At 45.0% G+C, this 20,275-nt stretch overlaps 1 protein-coding gene across 1 annotated transcript in view; it reads left to right on the forward strand.

Moving 5' to 3' along the window:
• Nucleotides 1-388: 388 nt before the first annotated feature.
• Nucleotides 389-20,275, forward strand: part of PLEKHA2 (pleckstrin homology domain containing A2) — a 100,890-nt gene continuing 81,003 nt past the window's right edge. Inside the window, 3 exon segments of the mRNA XM_040414749.1 lie at nt 389-446; nt 449-525; nt 12,837-12,893. Coding sequence (XP_040270683.1) covers nt 389-446; nt 449-525; nt 12,837-12,893 — 192 coding nt within the window.

A 20,275-nucleotide genomic window follows, 5' to 3' on the forward strand; every position in this document is an offset into this window, starting at 1 on the left:
GTTCCCCCCGCCCCCTACCACCACCACACTCGACCATGGGCCATATCTAGTGTTGCAGGTCATCTCCATTCATTTCAGTTGTCCACACCACCGCTGTAAGCAAGTGTTTTTTCAAATATACTTCTCCACAGTGAATCTGGCTGTTGAGGTTTGCTGGGGGTTGTAGTGTTTCTGCTGGCAAGTCAATGATCAGCTCTATAGAAGGCAGTTATGCTGGCACTTGCACTTGACCGCTCTTCTCCAACCATTGCAACAGTCCTAATTACCAGGGACCTTATTACCAGTCATATTTCTAGACTGGCAATGTATTACTGAGTGTGCATACCTCCGTCTTCACTCATGGAACGTATCGTTGTTTGTTGCAGGGTGATGTGTGGATGCGTTAGGAATGCCTTATGTGGATCGGAAGAACAGAACCTGTGGGTTTCTGGACATTGAAGATGCAGGAGCGGGAGATTTCTCCGAAGATATTTTATCCTGGATACCCAGGCCAATCACCTGATCTGGTACATGGATAACCCCCAGGTGAGCTTTGCAAATGCAACCACAGCGGTCCGCAAGGGGGTCCCTTTAAGATGAGATAAGTGTTTTGTGATGCCAGCTGCAATGAAGCAACAACGGGACGGAGTCCCTTTAAGAAATGGTGTTGGTACCCAGGTGTAGGAATGGCATAGGGTGGCCTATAATGTCCCTTAATGTTTTGTGCACGTGTCACGGTGATCCTACCTGGATATGCTGGAACCCCAGGCGTTGGCTCTGAAGCAGAAAAATAGGGTGAACAATTGAGGGATTTGAAGAAATATTTGAGTCTAGACCTTGTGATGAAGTTCAATGGCAGCTTTATTTTGCATAAACATTTCTCCAAACGGTTTACAGACTTTATCTTGGTTCCAGCAGGCTTTAGCCTTAACTCTGGCAGGCAAACAATCTCAACTCTGCTACATCAGTTTCTCTTTGGTTCCGCTGAACTAACAGACTTAAATGGAATCTCTGCTTCTGCAGGATGCTGCAACTTCTCTCTGTAGTCTGACTGTGGATTATGCCAGGGAATAGGTTAGAATCCTGGCAGCTCCAACATGGAGTCTCAACCAGAACACACCAGAACTCCCTACCTCCTTCTGGTAGCAAACAGGACTGGCCCACTTCTGACCAAGAACGGAGGGGAGAATGGAATGGTGAGTTCCATTCTCTCTAAGTGTAGCTCTGCCATAGTTGCTGCCACCTGCTGGTGAACCAGGCACATTACATGAACAATTGCATAACATTATTATAAATGCACAGTGTCTAGGGACATGGAAATAAATGCATTAGATAACATTATATTAGCATTCACAGATAGAAGCAGGGCGTAGGAGTAGTAATGCCACTCGGAGGCGTTACACAATTCACAAAACAACACAGTAGAACAATTCTGTAAGAAACTTAAAGGGAATCTGTCAGTTCTCTATCTGTGGGCGGCGTATATTGTTATATATAATTTGATTCAGTATTTTCTTGAAAAAGCTGTTTAACTGCAGCCAATTCTCAAATAGCCAGTCTTTTCTCCTGCCCACACTAGAAATCCTGTGAGTCTGTATTCCTCCAACCACTCACAGAGAAAGCCTGTTAGTCCTGCTTCCCCTGTCCACACATATCAAAAGCCTGTGAGTCCTGCTTACCCTGCTCAAACATACAGAAACCTGTTAGTCCTGCTTCCCCTACCAACACATAGAGAAAGCCTGTGAGTCCTGCTTCCCCTACCTACACATAGAGAAAGCCTGTGAGTCCTGCTTCCCCCATCCACACATAGAGAAAGCCTGTGAGTCCTGCTTCCCCTGCTCACACATACAGAAAGCCTGTGAGTCCTGCTTCCCTTACATACATATAGAGAAAGCCTGTTAGTCCTGCTTCCCCTGTCCACACATATCAAAAGCCTGTGAGTCCTGCTTGCCCTGCTCACACATACAGAAACCTGTTAGTCCTGCTTCCCCTACCCACACATAGAGATGTGAGTCCTGCTTCCCCTACCCACACATAGAGAAAGCCTGTGAGTCCTGCTTTCCCCATCCACACATAGAGAAAGTCTGTGAGTCCTGCTTCCCCCATCCACACATAGAGAAAGCCTGTGAGTCCTGCTTACCCTGCTCACACATACAGAAACCTGTTAGTCCTGCTTCCCCTACCCACACATAGAGAAAGCCTGTGAGTCCTGCTTCCCCCATCCACACATAGAGAAAGTCTGTGAGTCCTGCTTCCCCCATCCACACATAGAGAAAGCCTGTGAGTCCTGCTTACCCTGCTCACACATACAGAAACCTGTTAGTCCTGCTTCCCCTACCCACACATAGAGAAAGCCTGTGAGTCCTGCTTCCCCTACCTACACATAGAGAAAGCCTGTGAGTCCTGCTTCCCCCATCCACACATAGAGAAAGTCTGTGAGTCCTGCTTCCCCCATCCACACATAGAGAAAGCCTGTGAGTCCTGCTTCCCTTACTTACATATAGAGAAAGCCTGTGAGTCCTGCTTCCCTCACCTACATTTAGAGAAAGCCTGTGATCCCTGCTTCCCTTACCTACATTTAGAGAAAGCCAGTGAGTCCTGCTTCCCTTACCCACACATAGAGAAAGCCTGTGAGTCCTGCTTCCCCCATCCACACATAGAGAAAGCATGTGAGTCCTGCTTCCCTTACATGCATATAGAGAAAGCCTGTGAGCCCTGCTTCCCTTACCTACATTTAGAGAAAGCCTGTGAGCCCTGCTTCCCTTACATACAGTACATAAAGAGAAAGCCTGTAGTCCTGCTTCCCCTACCCACACATAGAGAAAGCCTGTGAGTCCTGCTTCCCCCATCCCACACATAGAGAAAGCCTGTGAGTCCTGCTTCCCCCACCCACACATAGAGAAAGCCTGTGAGTCCTGCTTCCCCCATCCACACATAGAGAAAGCCTGTGAGTCCTGCTTCCCCTGCTCACACATACAGAAAGCCTGTGAGTCCTGCTTCCCTTACTTACATATAGAGAAAGCCTGTGAGTCCTGCTTCCCTCACCTACATTTAGAGAAAGCCTGTGAGTCCTGCTTCCCTTACTACATATAGAGAAAGCCTGTGATTCCTGCTTCCCTCACCTACATTTATGAGAAAAGCCTGTGAGCCCTGCTTCCTCCCTTACCTACATTTAGAGAAAGCCTGTGAGTCCTGCTCCTTACCCACACATAGAGAAAGCCTGTGAGTCCTGCTTACCCTGCTCAAACATACAGAAACCCTGTTAGTCCTGCTTCCCCTACCAACACATAGAGAAAGCCTGTGAGTCCTGCTTCCCCTACCTACACATAGAGAAAGCCTGTGAGTCCTGCTTCCCCCATCCACCCATAGAGAAAGCCTGTGGAGTCCTGCTTCCCCTGCTCACTACATACAGAAGAGCCTGTGAGTCCTGCTTCCCTTACATACATATAGAGAAAGCCTTTTAGTCCTGCTTCCCCTGTCCACACATATCAAAAGCCTGTGAGTCCTGCTTGCCCTGCTCACACATACAGAAACCTGTTAGTCCTGCTTCCCCCTACCCACACATAGAGAAAGCCTGTGAGTCCTGCTTCCCCTACCCACACATAGAGAAGCCTGTGATCCTGCTTGCCCCATCCACACATAGAGAAAGTCGTGAGTCCTGCTTCCCCCATCCACACATAGAGAAAGCCTGTGAGTCCTGCTTACCCTGCTCACACATACAGAAACCTGTTAGTCCTGCTTCCCCTACCCACACATAGAGAAAGCCTGTGAGTCCTTGCTGTCCCCACCCACACATAGAGAAAGTCCTGTGAGTCCTGCTTCCCCCATCCACACATAGAGAAAGCCTGTGAGTCCTGCTTACCCTGCTCACACATACAGAAACCTGTTAGTCCTGCTTCCCCTACCCACACATAGAGAAAGCCTGTGAGTCCCTGCTTCCCCGACCTACACATAGAGAAAGCCTGTGAGTCCTGCTTCCTCCCCATCCACACATAGAGAAAGTCTGTGAGTCCTGCTTCCCCCCCATCCACACATAGAGAAAGCCTGTGAGTCCTGCTTCCTTACTTACATATAGAGAAAGCCTGTGAGTCCCTGCTTCCCTCACCTACATTTAGAGAAAGCCCTGTGATCCCTGCTTCCCTATACCTACATTTAGAGAAAGCAGTGAGTCCTGCTTCCCTTACCCACACATAGAGAAGCCTGTGAGTCCTGCTTCCCCCATCCACACATAGAGAAAGCATGTGAGTCCTGCTTCCCTTACATGCATATAGAGAAAGCCTGTGAGCCCTGCTTCCCTTACCTACATTTAGAGAAAGCCTGTGAGCCCCTGCTTCCCTTACATACAGTACATAAAGAGAAAGCCTGTGAGGTCCTGCTTCTCCCCTACCTACACATAGAGAAAGCCTGTGAGTCCTGCTTCCCCCATCCACACATAGAGAAAGCCTGGTGAGTCCTGCTTCCCCCATCCACACATAAGAAAGCCTGTGAGTCCTGCTTCCCCCATCCACACATAGAGAAAGCCTGTGAGTCCTGCTTCCCCTGCCTCACTACATACAGAAAGCCTGTGAGTCCTGCTTTCCCTTACTACATATAGAAAAGCCTGTGAGTCCTCTTTCCCTCACCTACATTTAGAGAAAGCCTGTGAGTCCTGCTTCCCTTACTTACATATAGAGAAAGCCTGTGAGTCCTGCTTCCCTCACCTACATTATAGAGAAAGCCTGTGAGCCCTGCTTCCCTTACCTACATTTAGAGAAAGCCTGTGAGTCCTGCTTCCCTTACCCACACATAGAGAAAGCCTTGAGTCCTGCTTCTCCCCCATCCACACATAGAGAAAGCCGTGTGGAGTCCTGCTTCTCCCCATCCACACATAGAGAAAGCATGTGAGTCCTGCTTCCCTTACATGCATATAGAGAAAGCCTGTGAGCCCTGCTTCCCTTACCTACATTTAGAGAAAGCCTGTGAGCCCTGCTTCCCTTACATACATAAAGAGAGAGCCTGTGAGTTCTGCTTACTCCATCCACACATACAGAAAGCCTGTCAGTCATGCTTCTCCTGCATACACAGATAAAGCCTGTGAGTTCTACTTCCCCCCAAACCACACACAGTGAAAGCCTGTGAGTCTGCTTCCCGCACCCACCCATAGAGAAAGCCTGTGAGTCCTGCTTTCCCTGCCCATACATAGAAAGAGCCTGTTAGTCCTGCTTCCCCAGACCTTACATAGAAACTGCTTGTAAGTTCTGCTTCCTCCATCCACATACTGAAAAGGCTTGTTAGTTCTCCTCCTTGTCCACATATACAGAAAGGCCTGTGGGTCCTTCTTCCCGGGACCACACATAGATGAAGCCTGTGAGTACCTGCTTCCTCCTCCTACACATAGAGGAGCCTGTGAGTCCTGCTTCCTCCTCCTTACCACATAGATGAAGCCTGTGAGTCCTGCTTCCTCCTCCTACACATAGAGGAAGCCAGTGAGTCTGCTTCCCCCCACTAACACACAGTGATTGACAGATTTCCTTGATTGTGTTTGTATAGACTCGGGGGTTTGTGGGCAAAATGTTTAGTGGAAGTGATTTAAAGCTGCACTTTAAAGAAAACGTATTGGTTTTTCTGATACGTCTGTCATAACCAAAATTTGTATGTTATTAAAAAAACAAAAAACCTTTTGATCTTTTTTGTTCTTTTTAAGGCTACTTTCACACGAGCGTTTTTGCTGGATCCGGCAGGGTTCAGCAAAAACGCTTCCGTTACTGATCATACAACCGTCTGCATCCGTATGAACGGATCCGGTTGTATTATCTTTAACATAGCTAAGACAAATCCATCATGAACTCCATTTTAAAGTCAATGGAGGACGGATCTGTTTTCTATTGTGGCAGATTGTGGCAGAGAAAACGGATCCATCCCCATTGACTATGCATTGGGGGTCATGCCGGCAAGTCGCGTATGGAATGAATGAAGCGGCACGGGCACATACTCAACCTGCTACTCTCATCAGGATGGGGGATCAGGACCTCAGGATGGGTGGACCCCCACTAGTTAGTTATCCCCTATCCTGTTGTACAACTCGGTACAACCTCTTTAAGTATCTTTCATTGATCTGCCAAGGAGAGTAGAGAGAAGGGAGAACCCTCAATATCTCTGGAGGCTTTCTCTCACTGTCTCCTTCTCAGACTACAATCCTGTGAGATGACATGGAGTGTTTCCAGAGCTCTTAACCCTCACGTCTCCTCTCTATCGGTCGGTGCCCCTCCTATTGTCATACTCTGCTATTTGCTATTAGGTGCAATGAGACAAGACCACAAGCAGACCCCACCCTCTGCAGTAATGGCCCACCCCAAGAACTTGAGGGAAATGAAATCTTATGGTGATGTCATTGAGCAGAACGGTCAGATGATGACCATCCATGAACAGCTCGAATCAGCCAAAGTGGATGCTGCTCCCACAGGGCGGTGCTCTGATTTAGCTTATTAAAGGGGTCCTGGGTAGAGGACCTAGCTTTATGATGCTTTTGTTCTAGTAGGACTTATGGACATTGGTTGTCTTTGTAGGACAACCCCTTTAAAGGGACACTCTCAATGGGGGACATTTATGTAATGGAAAGATGGCTTAGTTGCACATAGCAACCAATCAGATTTCACCTTTCATTTTCCAAAGGAGCTCTAATAAATGAAAGGTGGAATCTGATTGGTTGCTATGGGCAACTAAGCCAGTTTTCCTTTACATCAGTTTTGTTAAATCTCTCCAATACATTAGGCTTAGTGCAGGGTCTAAGGGCGAAGCATTACAGAGTTTAATCTCCGTCCCCTGGATGGATATATCTAGAGCATTCCTTTAAATGGCATTGTGCAGGCAATATGTATTGATGACCTGTCTTCAGGATAGGTCATCAATATCATATCGGCTGGGGTCGGAGACCTGGCACCCCCCGCCAATTAGGTGTCTGAAGAGGTTCCAAATTACCTGCACATCTCCTCATTTGTAGAGTGAACGGGACAAGCAGTTGTAATTACACCATGCCACCACTACGAGAGGATGGCGCACAATTCTGAGGCTAGGTCATCAATATCTCAACCCCTTTAAGAAGCATCATTTCAGATGATTTCCCTTATTCATGAAGGACAGTGATCAGGCCCCCAGTCATGAAATGGTTAACACCGATGTGGCGCCTCCGTGTCTCATTCTGGGCCGCACAATGGTGATGCCACTTCCTCTTCTGTTTTAGAATTTGCTAACCCTCAGGAAGTAGGGTGGCCACTTGCAGAGCCCCAAAAAGGAGGACATCACATCCCAAAAAGGAGGACATCGTACCGGGGACAGTGTCGCACAATGGTACAACATACTACATGCCGAGGTTATACCAGCATGCTCCATATCACTATATACAAGAAGATGTATAACTTATACCAGCTGTACATATATAATTCTATACAGGAGATGCCCAGGTTATACCAGCATGCTCCATATCACTGTATACAAGAAGATGGAGCATGCTGGTATAACCTGGGTATCTCCTGTATATAATTATATATGTACAGCTGGTATCATTTCTACATCTTCTTGTATATAGTGATATGGACCATGCTGGTATAACCTGGGTATCTCCTGTATAGAATTATATATGTACAGCTGGTATAAGTTTTATACATCTTCTTGTATACAGTGATATGGAGCATGCTGGTATAACCTGGGCATCTCCTGTATATAATTATATATGTACAGCTGGTATAAGTTCTACATCTTCTTGTATATAGTGATATGGAGCATGCTGGTATAACCTGGGTATCTCCTGTATATTATTATATATGTACAGCTGGTATAAGTTATACATCTTCTTGTATATAGTGATATGGAGCATGCTGGTATAACCTGGCATCTCCTGTATATAATTATATATGTACAGCTGGTATAAGTTTTATACATCTTCTTGTATATAGTGATATGGAGCATGCTGGTATAACCTGGGCATCTCCTGTATATAATTATATATGTACAGCTGGTATAAGTTCTACATCTTCTTGTATATACAGGGAGTGCAGAATTATTAGGCAAATGAGTATTTTGACCACATCATCCTCTTTATGCATGTTGTCTTACTCCAAGCTGTATAGGCTCGAAAGCCTACTACCAATTAAGCATATTAGGTGATGTGCATTTCTGTAATGAGAAGGGGTGTGGTCTAATGACATCAACACCCTATATTAGGTGTGCATAATTATTAGGCAACTTCCTTTCCTTTGGCAAAATGGGTCAAAAGAAGGACTTGACAGCTCAGAAAAGTCAAAAATAGTGAGATATCTTGCAGAGGGATGCAGCACTCTTAAAATTGCAAAGCTTCTGAAGCGTGATCATCGAGCAATCAAGCGTTTCATTCAAAATAGTCAACAGGGTCGCAAGAAGCGTGTGGAAAAACCAAGGCGCAAAATAACTGCCCATGAACTGAGAAAAGTCAAGCGTGCAGCTGCCAAGATGCCACTTGCCACCAGTTTGGCCATATTTCAGAGCTGCAACATCACTGGAGTGCCCAAAAGCACAAGGTGTGCAATACTCAGAGACATGGCCAAGGTAAGAAAGGCTGAAAGACGACCACCACTGAACAAGACACACAAGCTGAAACGTCAAGACTAGGCCAAGAAATATCTCAAGACTGATTTTTCTAAGGTTTTATGACTGATGAAATGAGAGTGAGTCTTGATGGGCCAGATGGATGGGCCCGTGGCTGGATTGGTAAAGGGCAGAGAGCTCCAGTCCGACTCAGACGCCAGCAAGGTGGAGATGGAGTACTGGTTTGGGCTGTATCATCAAAGATGAGCTTGTGGGGCCTTTTCGGGTTGAGGATGGAGTCAAGCTCAACTACCAGTCCTATTGACAGTTTCTGGAAGACACCTTCAAGCAGTGGTACAGGAAGAAGTCTGCATCCTTCAAGAAAAACATGATTTTCATGCAGGACAATGCTCCATCACACGCGTCCAAGTACTCCACAGCGTGGCTGGCAAGAAAGGGTATAAAAGAAGAAAATCTAATGACATGGCCTCCTTATTCACCTGATCTGAACCCCATTGAGAACCTGTGGTCCATCATCAAATGTGAGATTTACAAGGAGGGAAAACAGTACACCTCTCTGAACAGTGTCTGGGAGGCTGTGGTTGCTGCTGCACGCAATGTTGATGGTGAACAGATCAAAACACTGACAGAATCCATGGATGGCAGGCTTTTGAGTGTCCTTGCAAAGAAAGGTGGCTATATTGGTCACTGATTTGTTTTTGTTTTGTTTTTGAATGTCAGAAATGTATATTTGTGAATGTTGAGATGTTATATTGGTTTCACTGGTAAAAATAAATAATTGAAATGGGTATATATTTGTTTTTTGTTAAGTTGCCTAATAATTATGCACAGTAATAGTCACCTGCACACACAGATATCCCCCTAAAATAGCTAAAACTAAACACAAACTAAAAACTACTTCCAAAAATATTCAGCTTTGATATTAATGAGTTTTTTGGGTTCATTGAGAACATGGTTGTTGTTCAATAATAAAATTAATCCTCAAAAATACAACTTGCCTAATAATTCTGCACTCCCTGTAGTGATATGGAGCATGCTGGTATAACCTGGGTATCTCCTGTATATTATTATATATGTACAGCTGGTATAAGTTTTATACATCTTCTTGTATATAGTGATATGGAGCATGCTGGTATAACCTGGGCATCTCCTGTATATAATTATATATGTACAGCTGGTATAAGTTATACATCTTCTTGTATATAGTGATATGGAGCATGCTGGTATAACCTGGGCATCTCCTGTATATAATTATATATGTACAGCTGGTATAAGTTCTACATCTTTTTGTATATAGTGATATGGAGCATGCTGGTATAACCTGGGCATCTCCTGTATATAATTATATATGTACAGCTGGTATAAGTTATACATCTTCTTGTATATAGTGATATGGAGCATGCTGGTATAACCTGGGTATCTCCTGTATATCATTATATATGTACAGCTGATATAAGTTATACATCTTCTTGTATATAGTGATATGGACCATGCTGGTATAACCTGGGTATCTCCTGTATAGAATTATATATGTACAGCTGGTATAAGTTATACATCTTCTTGTATATAGTGATATGGAGCATGCTGGTATAACCTGGGCATCTCCTGTATATAATTATATATGTACAGCTGGTATAAGTTCTACATCTTTTTGTATATAGTGATATGGAGCCTGCTGGTATAACCTGGGCATCTCCTGTATATAATTATATATGTACAGTATAACTTATACCAGCTGTACATATATAATAATATACAGATATACCCAGGATATACCGGCATACTCCATAGATGTATGACTTATTCTAGGCCAGCTGACAGTAATATATAATTATATACAAGACATGCCCCAACCATGCTGATAAATTAGGGCAGGCCAGGGGCATTGTCAGTTTAAGTAGCTGGGCTGTTTGTGGACACAGTAAGTGAGTCAGGGCCAGGCAGAGGAATGGAAGACTGGACGAGGCAGAGCGCGGCGCTAGACCGGCGTGGATGCTGGCAGTGGCACCCGCGCTCCGTCCTGCCTGCTGTAGATATTAGTTCTCTCTGACGACGCAGGCAGCGCTGGATGGCGTTGTGACGTCATGTTATACAGCACACTGTGCGGATGACGTGCTGCCTGCCTGCCCCTGCCATGGGTAAACTTAAATGGACCCTGACCCTGTACCACACTAAAAAGGAGGACTCCTAAAACCGGACGTCTGGCCACCCTATCAGGAAGTTGCATCCACTCCACAGCGTCATCTGCCCCCATGATAACACTACCTGTCCTGTGCAAAATCAATCAGTGTTGTCACAGTGTGGATCCAAACCATCACGTGGCAGGGGTGGGCAACCTGCGGCACTCCAGCTGTTGTGAAACTACTGTACATACAATTCCCATTGTTTCATTTATTTCTGTGAGAGTTCTGATAAGAGCAGGACAAGTGTGCATGCTGGGAGTTGTAGTTTCACAACAGCTGGAGTGCCACAGGCTGCCCACCCTAGTGTAGACACTGTGGCAGGGGGTGACTTGACTTCAGAGTTCCAGGGCTATACGGTCAGACCGTGGTACAGGAAGAGTTGTCATGTGGACGACCACCCCTGATGTAGCAGACGCTGCATGTGTTACTGTATTACTATACCGTTATTATGCCGCTGTGAGTACTGCAGGGTCTTCTGTCCTAGCAGCTCATTCTCATAAATGCAGGTTTTTATTTTATTTGGTGCAATCACTGCACTATTTCCAGCCCCATATCAAGCTTTTTATAAATGCACCCACATAATCCACCGCCCAGTACTGCGGAATGGGGACCCTCTACCTGCAACCAGGAGCGCTGGGGGTATGTGACAAGTGTGTAGTTTTGCAGGCAGCTTTGCAGTCACTCCCCCAGTGGGTAAGTACATATTGTACAGGTGTTTCCTGGCTATGACGCTTCTGGATTACCAGAATTTCACTGTACTTAGATTGCTTTAAAGACTGGTCACAATCATGTCTACTCTGCTTTTTCTTCCCAGAAACAGCGCCACATCTCTCCACAGGTTGTATCTGGAATTGTGTCTCAGCCCTGTGCTGCAATACCAGATACATCCTATGTGTACAGGTGTGGCGCTGCTTCTGGGAAAAACAGACCTTTTTCCCTAATACTAGACAGCCATGTAAAGACCTATCTATCTATCTATTATCTATCTATCTCATATCTATCTATCTATCTCATATCTATCTATCTATCTATCTCATATCTATCTATCCATCTATCAATCTACCTATCTATCATCCTTTTTATCTGTATATATCTACTTTATATATCTACTATCATCTATCTATCTATCTATCTGCAACGGGCGCCTCCCCCTAGGGCCCTCTATATATAAAACATCCCGGGTGTAGGAAATGCAGAGTGATATGTTGCGGCCTAAAATGTCTCTTTATGTGTGTCACGGTGCTCCAACCTGGATACGACTGGACCACAGGCTTCGGCTCCGAAGCAATAAATAGAGGGAATAATTGAGGGATAAAAGAATAACTTGAGTCCAGACCTTCAGATGAAGTTTAATGGCAGCTTTACTTTGCATAAACATTCTCCAAAACGGTTTACAGGCTTTTTCTTGGTTCCAGCAGGCTTGAGCATGAAACCGGCAGGCAAACTCTACTCTGCTATATCTGTTTCTCTCTGAATCTGCTGTACTGACAGGCTGGCTGTATAACTCAGCTTCTTCTGTATGCTGCACTTCACTTTGTTGTCTGACTCTAGGTTATGCCAGAGAACTTTCCCCTTGACTCCTGAGGCTTCAAGCTTTAGCCTCCATGGCCAGCAGAGCTGAGGGTGCTCTGGCTGACGTGGGCACGTCGAGCAGAGACGTGCCCCTGCACACCTTCCCCTAGCTTGGGGGTAAACAAGATTGACTAAAACTTCTGCCCCACCCTTCCTGCAGGAAGTAGGACTCGCCCACCTCTCTCCAGAGGGGGGGGGGGGGGTTAGAATAGAATGGAAAGTTCCATTCTATCTACCTGTAGCTCTGCCATATTTGCTACCACCTGATGGTGAACCAGGCACATTACATATGAACAGTTACATAACATTAGAAATGCACAGTGTATAGGACCTGGAATAAATGCATAAGATGACATGAGTTTAGACTAATAAAAACAGTAGCAGGGTGCAGAAGTGGTAACACCACTCTGGGGTGTTACATATCTATCTATACATGTATCTACAGTGCAAATCTATATCATATCTGTTACTATCTACATGTATTCACTATATATCTCGTATTTATCGGTATCTATGATCATATTTTTGTGTCTGTCTTTTCAGAACCTGCTCAGAGGTACAGGAGCGGTGGGATCATTAAGACTGACATATATATCAAAAGTAAGTATTCGGCCCCAGCAGGATCCCCCCGGACTGCCTGTGAGCAAGTCATCCGAATGAAGGTTATGAGTCTTCCTTGTCTGTTTAGCTGTTGTACTATAACCCCCAGCATTCCCATGGAATGGCATCTGCCTTTAGGTATACATTATATCCTCCACCCCTACATCACCTCCAAACACCTGTTATTTAAATGCCAGGGAAAGCTGGGTGACAACTCTTGTCTTAGCTGTAAAAATGATAATTACTGGTTGTCACCCAGCTTTCCCAGAAGGAGCAGTTACATGAACCCCATCATCCACTAAGGAGTGCTGAGAGGGCTCACACGACATAATTTGCATACGCCATAACCCACCCATAGGGGGCAGCTTAGTCGGGGCTGGTGTCCCCACAGATTCCGTCTGGTGACAGATGCTCTTCAAAGATTTTGCCTGGCATGATAAAGAACATGGCTGCTTTCTTCCAGAATCGGCTCCACTCTTGTCTAGTGGCTGTGTTTGGTATTGCAGCTCAGTCCGATTCGTACTGCAATACCAAACACAGCCTATGGACGAGAGTGGCGCTGTGTATAGAAAGGAGAGCCACCCATGATGTGGAGAGGTGGCTCTGACCCTGCAGCCTTCAATCACTTCCTGCTTTTTCTTAAGCCCTGCTGCCTGATTTCCTGTCTTTGTCTCAGGATATTTTTAGGGTTTTTGCGCTTTGCATGTTTTGAGTCTTTTTTTTAACCACAGACTAGAACACAAGAATGTGAAAGGTTATGACCAGTTCAGACATCAGTGACCAATGTCTGGAAGAAAAAGCTACTTAATACCTAATTTTCTTGAAAATTAAATTTTTAGGTTTTGTCACATTTAAAAATCGTCCCTATCTTCCTGGGGTTTTCACTAAAATTGGGGAGTGAACTGCTGAGATTTAGTAAATGACTCCCATTAGTTCCAATGAAGCGATGGATCCAAAAATACATCTAAACACTCAACAACTAGAGGGGAATGGGCCACATAAGAAGGGTAGAGTCGGGGCCCCTTCTGGTGCTGGTTCATGTCACCATGTCATCTTCATGCCCATCTCTTGCAGAACATAACTGAGTTTGGCGCTTGCGCAGCTTTTTCACTTCCCTAATAAGGAGGGGGCTGTGTACAGGTTTACACAACCCGTGGAGAAGAAGGTTGGAGCAACCAGATCTAGGAGCCTCCTTCATGGGCCATCTTCTCAGCTACCCCTATGGTGTGTACCACCTGTTTTAGGAAGAGCAATTTTGGCTGGAGTCACAAGTGGTTTTGTTGATGACCTCCAGGTCATTTTTAGATAGTTAGGTTGTTTTCACACTATGTTATGAAGCATCCATACGCTGGGAAAGCTCCCGGATGTACGTGTTTGGCTACTTTCACACTTGCACTAGCAGGGTCTGGCAGGCTGTTCCGGCAGGGGAACAGCCTGCTGGATCTGTGCTAACGCTAGCGCATGTGTGCCGCCAGAAGTCAGTTTCGGCCCCATTCACTATAATTGGCATGCTGCAGTTTTTGTCCAGCCACCTCTTGGCACGTTTGCCGTGCTGCGGCCAGACTTCCGGCCCTTCCCCATTATAATGAATGGGTCCAGAGTGGACTTCTGGCGGCACAAATGGACTAGTGTTAGTATGGAGCCGGCAGGCTGTTCCCCCCGCCGGAATAGCCTGCCGGACGGACCCTGCTAGCACAAGTTTGACAGTAGCCTAAGGTGTATCCATAAACCCGCATATACCTGAAGAAGGCAAGTAGGGTGTATTTTTGGCCTCGGCTGGGCTGGTTAATGCTACCTTTCTTCTGCTGTATGGAATAGTGTATCCAGTAAAAGAAGGTACACCCATATTTTTTGGAGCTCTGACAGACGCTGCAAAATGCAGCCTTTAAGGGGTTGTGTCGCGTCAGCAAATGGCATTTATCATGTAGAAAAAGCACCAGTCTATGTGCGCTTCCATGGTCCCAGCCTCCAGAGAAGCCAATGCTTTTTCCTATAGCGTGCAAGCACGACCACTGCTGCTGGATTGCAGGGTGGTCATAACCATGGAAACGAGCTGTGTATAATGTGATGGAAAAATTAATTCAGCCAGCAAAGGAGGCACGATAAGATAAACGCCAGTTGCTAAAGTGAGACAAACCCTTTAAAGTCAATCTGATGGTTCATAATTGTCAGGAAACGACACATTGTGGGGGGTTTCATTTGCTGTTCTTGTCCAAAATGGTGCAATTTCTTTCTTTTTTTTAAGAGGCTCTGGTCTTTAAAGGGATTTTCCTGGAGTTCAGGAGAGGTCATCAATATCTGATCAGTGGGGGTCAGACTCCCGTCACCGATCAGCTGTTTGTAGAGGCCTCCTCACAGAATACCAAGCACAGTGTAGTGGTGGGACTTGGTATTGCAGTCCAGGCCCATTCGCTTGAATGAGACTGAGCTGTACACAGACCATGTGACCATTGAGCGTGGCATCAATGGCCTAGGAAGCTCCACGGCCTCTCCATACAGCTGATCGGCAGGGGTGGCAGGAGTTGGACCCCCCAGTATTGTACCCCTTTACGACATTTGTTTGTCCATTTGCCATAAAATGAGCTGATGAAGATTTACACTGCATTTTATTGCCAGTTTCTGCCATATATTATAAATCTGTTGGGTTGAGGTGGTCATGCCCTTCCCTTTTTTAATTACTTCCTGCGAGCACAATAAAAACCCAAAAGTTACAAAATGTTTGCACTAATGATATTTGCACAAATATTTGCAGCTTTTTGACACTGGTTTTCAGGCCATGATAGATCAGGCCCTTCCCTGTGTATTTTAACCCAGACCAAAATAAAACTCACCTTATGATATCACGCACTGCTACACGTATACAGCCCAGTGAAGGCATCAGGTCATTTAAGGCTAGCTCTTATGGAGCCAGTTGACACATGTGTCTGTCAGATGTTATTTACATGCGGGTCTGGATAGGATTTCAGTCCCAAGGGTTTCCGTAGATTATTCACCCAAAACGCCTACATTTCAGTTTGCATTTTTCCACCCACTTCGGGTTAGAGGTTGAAAGAGGTGATCTGTGCGTAAGAGTGGCTGCTGCATTTCTGGTGCAATAAAAGGGCTGAAAGAGGCGAATGCCCCAAGATACCTACCCCATAACTGCATCAGTACTGGCAGAGCTGGGGTACGAAAGGGCTGAGTTACCTATGTTGCTTGAGCTGTTGATGGTAGTGTTATTTGGGCACTGTATAGCGGTATTATCATGTAGGCACTGTGTAGTAGTCTTACTTAGGGGACTCTATGGCAGAATTATGTGGCCACTTTATAGCTATATTTTTTGTCCCCGAATAGAAATATTATTTTGAGACTGTTTATCTACCTTTTAGAGCACTTTATACTGTATTAGTTGTACTTAGGCTCTTTATTGGGGTATTTTCTATACCATATGGCTGTATTATTGCTGCATTGTATGACAGTTGCAACGGTCGCCTCCCCCTAGGGCCCTCTATATAACTCGTCCCAGGTGTAGGAAATGCCGAGTGGTATGTTGCGGCCTAAAATGTCTCCTACCTGGATACCGCTGGACCCCAGGCTATGGCTCCGAAGCAATAAATAAAGGGAATAATTGAGGGATTAAGGAAGAACTTGAGTCCAGACCTTGAGATGAAGTTCAATGGCAGCTTTACTTGAGTAAACATTTTTGCAAAACAGATTTCAGGCTTTATCTTGGTTCCAGCAGGCTTTAGCATTAAAATGGCAGGCAAACTCAACTCTGCAATATCCGACTCTGCTGTCCTGACAAGCTTAATTAGTGTCTGTGCTTTCTTCGTGATGCTGTGCTTCACTCTTTGGTCGGGCTTATGTTCAGCCAAGGGATGTGGTAGAATCCGGTGAGCTCCAACATGGAGTCCCTACCAGCAAACACACTACCACTAGCACCAGAACCAGTTCTAACTGGTCCCCACCCTTCCTGCAGGAAGTAGGACTCGCCCACTTCTCTCCAGAGGGGGGTTAGAATTGAATGGAAGGTTCCATTCTCTCTTAGTACAGCGCTGCCGTGTTTGCTGCCACCTGCTGGTGAACCAGGCACATTACATGAACAGTTACATAACATTAGAAATGCACAGTGTGGAGGACCTGGAATAAATGCATAAGATGACATGAGGTTAGACCAATAAAGACAGTAGCAGGGTGTAGAAGTGGTAACACCACTTTATGGTGTTACACAGTTATGTGACATTACATTATTTTGTCCCTCTACCACTATAATACCTGAGCATTGTATGGCCTACATCTTAAATATATATACTAATTAATAAACCCTCAGTCGAGGAGAGCACCTTAGAAATACAACCCCAGTACCTCCAGATCATCACCAAAACCACTTGTTTCCTATTTAATGGGAAAGCTGACAGAACTGATGTAGTGAGCAAAAACGTGTGATGTGGTTTCAATGAACCTCTGAGCGTGTGACATGAAAAACGGCTTTCTTAATCAGAGGGTTCCGTTCTAAAGTCATCTTTCAGCTATTTCCACATATAAAACAGATGTGGCGGACCTGAGTTAGTCATTTGGTGGTATCGCAATGTGTTCTCTGTGGTTTTGCATAGGACTGCAAGTAAACCTGCAGAATTTTCTCAACTGGCAGAGAACATACAGGCCCTGATTTAGCATACTTTTACTCCAAAATTCTGGCGTCATAAAGCCGCAAAAATAGAGTTTTTGTGACTTTTTTGCACCGGCTTGCGCAAAAAATTGTGGGACCTTTTGCATTTTTACACCACTCATTCCAGTTTTGTAATGTGGTTGAAAAAGCTATGTTACAGAATTTTTTTAAAATGTCTCAAAAAAGTCGCAATCTCACTCCAGGAGAAGGGTGGAGTGGGAAAACTGGAGTAGCTTCTGTAGATAAAAGTGTTAGGATAAGACAAATGTATCAATTAACATGAGAATTTGATAAATGTGTCATGAAGTACTCCAAAGCAGACTGAAGCAAAACAGACTTCAAATATTCTCCTTATGATAAATCCCCCCCCCCCCCCCCCCCCCGTTCATAATGTATTATCATAAGCAGTTTTCTATAAATGTGCAAGCAAACATAAACTTTGCAATAGATCTTATTAAAGAAAATGTCTCTTTCTCCACTTATCAGGCTTCTCCCCCCTGCGCCGCCTCCTTATCTGCTCAGTCACTCTGTCTCCAAAGGAAAGAAAGCTTTTGAACGTCACTGAGAGATCAGGTTACTGTTTATCATAGAGGTCTTTGGAGATGGAATGGGGAGGAGACTAGCCGCTATGGTGTCTCCATAAACAGCACACATAGAGAAGAGGAGATATGCTTCTCTAACTGTCTGTAGCACACCATGGAAGACATTATACAAGAGTACTGAGCAGTGTAGCTGTGAATCCAGCACTGAGGTGAGATAGAAAGCTCACTACAAGCTTCAACAGTGTGTCTATCTGCCTCTTTCTCTCTCTCTCTCTCTCTCTGCAGCTGCCTCTTGAGCACCCTAACCACTCCATATAAGTGGTATCCTCTCTGGAGATTGATGAGGAGTGGCTGAACAGTTCAGAGGCTGAGGAAATGGGAGGAAAGGAGCCTGATAAATGGAGAAAGAGGCATTTTTCTCTAATAAGATATAGAACAAAATGTCTTACCTTCCGTTGTACTACTAATCTGTGGAAAGTTATTAATAATCGGAGGTACACCGCTATTTAGGCATTAGATGCCAGTAATAGATTGGCAATATTCAGTGGGAAATATATGGTGGTACACGATGGGCACTATATGGTAGTAGTATTTGTATACTGTACTGAGATATTATTTAGGCATTGTATTTTGGTATTATTTCGGTAGTAAACAGCAGGATTGTGTGATATATGCTCTATATGCATAGTTGCCAACTGTCCCAAATTTGCAGAAACAGCCCCAGCAAATTTGCGCTGTACCAGGCCGAAAATGGGCGTGATTAACAATATGTGGGCGTTGTCGGGCAAAGTCAGGGGGTTCCTGGGAGTGGGGTTTCGGATACCCCGATTTTACTAACCAAAACGTTGGTAAGTATGCATATGACAGTACTATTTGTGTGATGTATGCACTATATTATTTAGATACTATATGGTGCTATTGCATGGCGATATTCCATGGCAGTATCATTTGGGCACTGCATGGTGGTATTGTGCAGACATTGTATGGAAGTAATATTTGGTATCGTATGGCAGTTTTAGTTATAAGATTTTGCTTAAAAAGTGCATACGTATAGCTATTTTTATATATTGAAATAAATGTCTAAAATGGCTAGAGTGAGGGTTTTCTTTGCTCAATGCCCTGGGTCCCACTTTCTATAAACCATCAGTTCTGATCACTGCCCCCCCCCCCCCTCCCCCCACGGCTGCGTATTACAGGTTTCATTAAGTCCTTCAGAGCTGACCAAAAAATAGCTTGAGGGTGAAACAGCAGCGAGTCACATCCATGTGCTGGACATACAGCGTGTCTGAGCCTTCCTCATCAGCAAAATCATCTGCATTTGGAAGAAAAAGGGGAAGCGGACATGAGGAAGTGAGAGTTTATGAGCAAGCACGTCTGCATTGGGCAATGGGGCTGGGGCATGCCTGTACTTGTATCACCTTGGGACTGAGAGAATTATATTATACTGCAGTCAGTTATACATCGTAGGGCGCCCATATCTGTATTAAAGGGGCTGCCTCACCATGACGACGGGCGTGTCACCCTGATCACGAAGGGGGTCCCCTGCTGGAGCTAACAGCCAACGGCTTCCTTAAAGGGGACTCATTGCGTACTCAGTCCGTGTATTTTAGAGAGTCCCAGAGTTTTCACTGTAATCCCGGCCTTCATACAGCGTTTCTAATATGCAGGGACTCGGGGGGGTCAATGATATATAAGGGGTTTATACAATTGTGGAATCTCAGTACTGGGAAAGACTTAGAAGGCTGTCTAAAACAAAGGCCGTCTTTGTCATCCACAGCAACCAATCACGGCGCAGCTTTCATCTATCAAAAGCAGAATACAGAATGAAACCTGCGCTGTGATTGGTTGCTATGGATGACAAAGATGGCCTTTCTTTTTGTTCAGACAGTCCCGTAACTTTCCCCTTCATTTACCAAATCTTTGCTTGCTGTCAGAAAATAGGAGCACTTGTGTTTACATTCACAAGAGGCTCAATTAGGGTGACCACTTTCATAACCCCCAAAAGGAGGACTCCAGACGCCGGACAGTGGGTGAAGATACAACACACTGAATGAAAACCGTAATCTACATACATGTCAGAGGGCGTTACAGGGAGGAGGTATAAGATGGCGATAACTATAACTCCCAGCATGTCCAACTTGTTATTATGGGATATCAGAAGACATTTAAGGGTGGAGTTATAGGATGAGAAG

This window comes from Bufo bufo, chromosome 1 (assembly GCF_905171765.1).
Source record: "Bufo bufo chromosome 1, aBufBuf1.1, whole genome shotgun sequence".
Taxonomy (NCBI): Eukaryota; Metazoa; Chordata; class Amphibia; order Anura; family Bufonidae; genus Bufo; species Bufo bufo.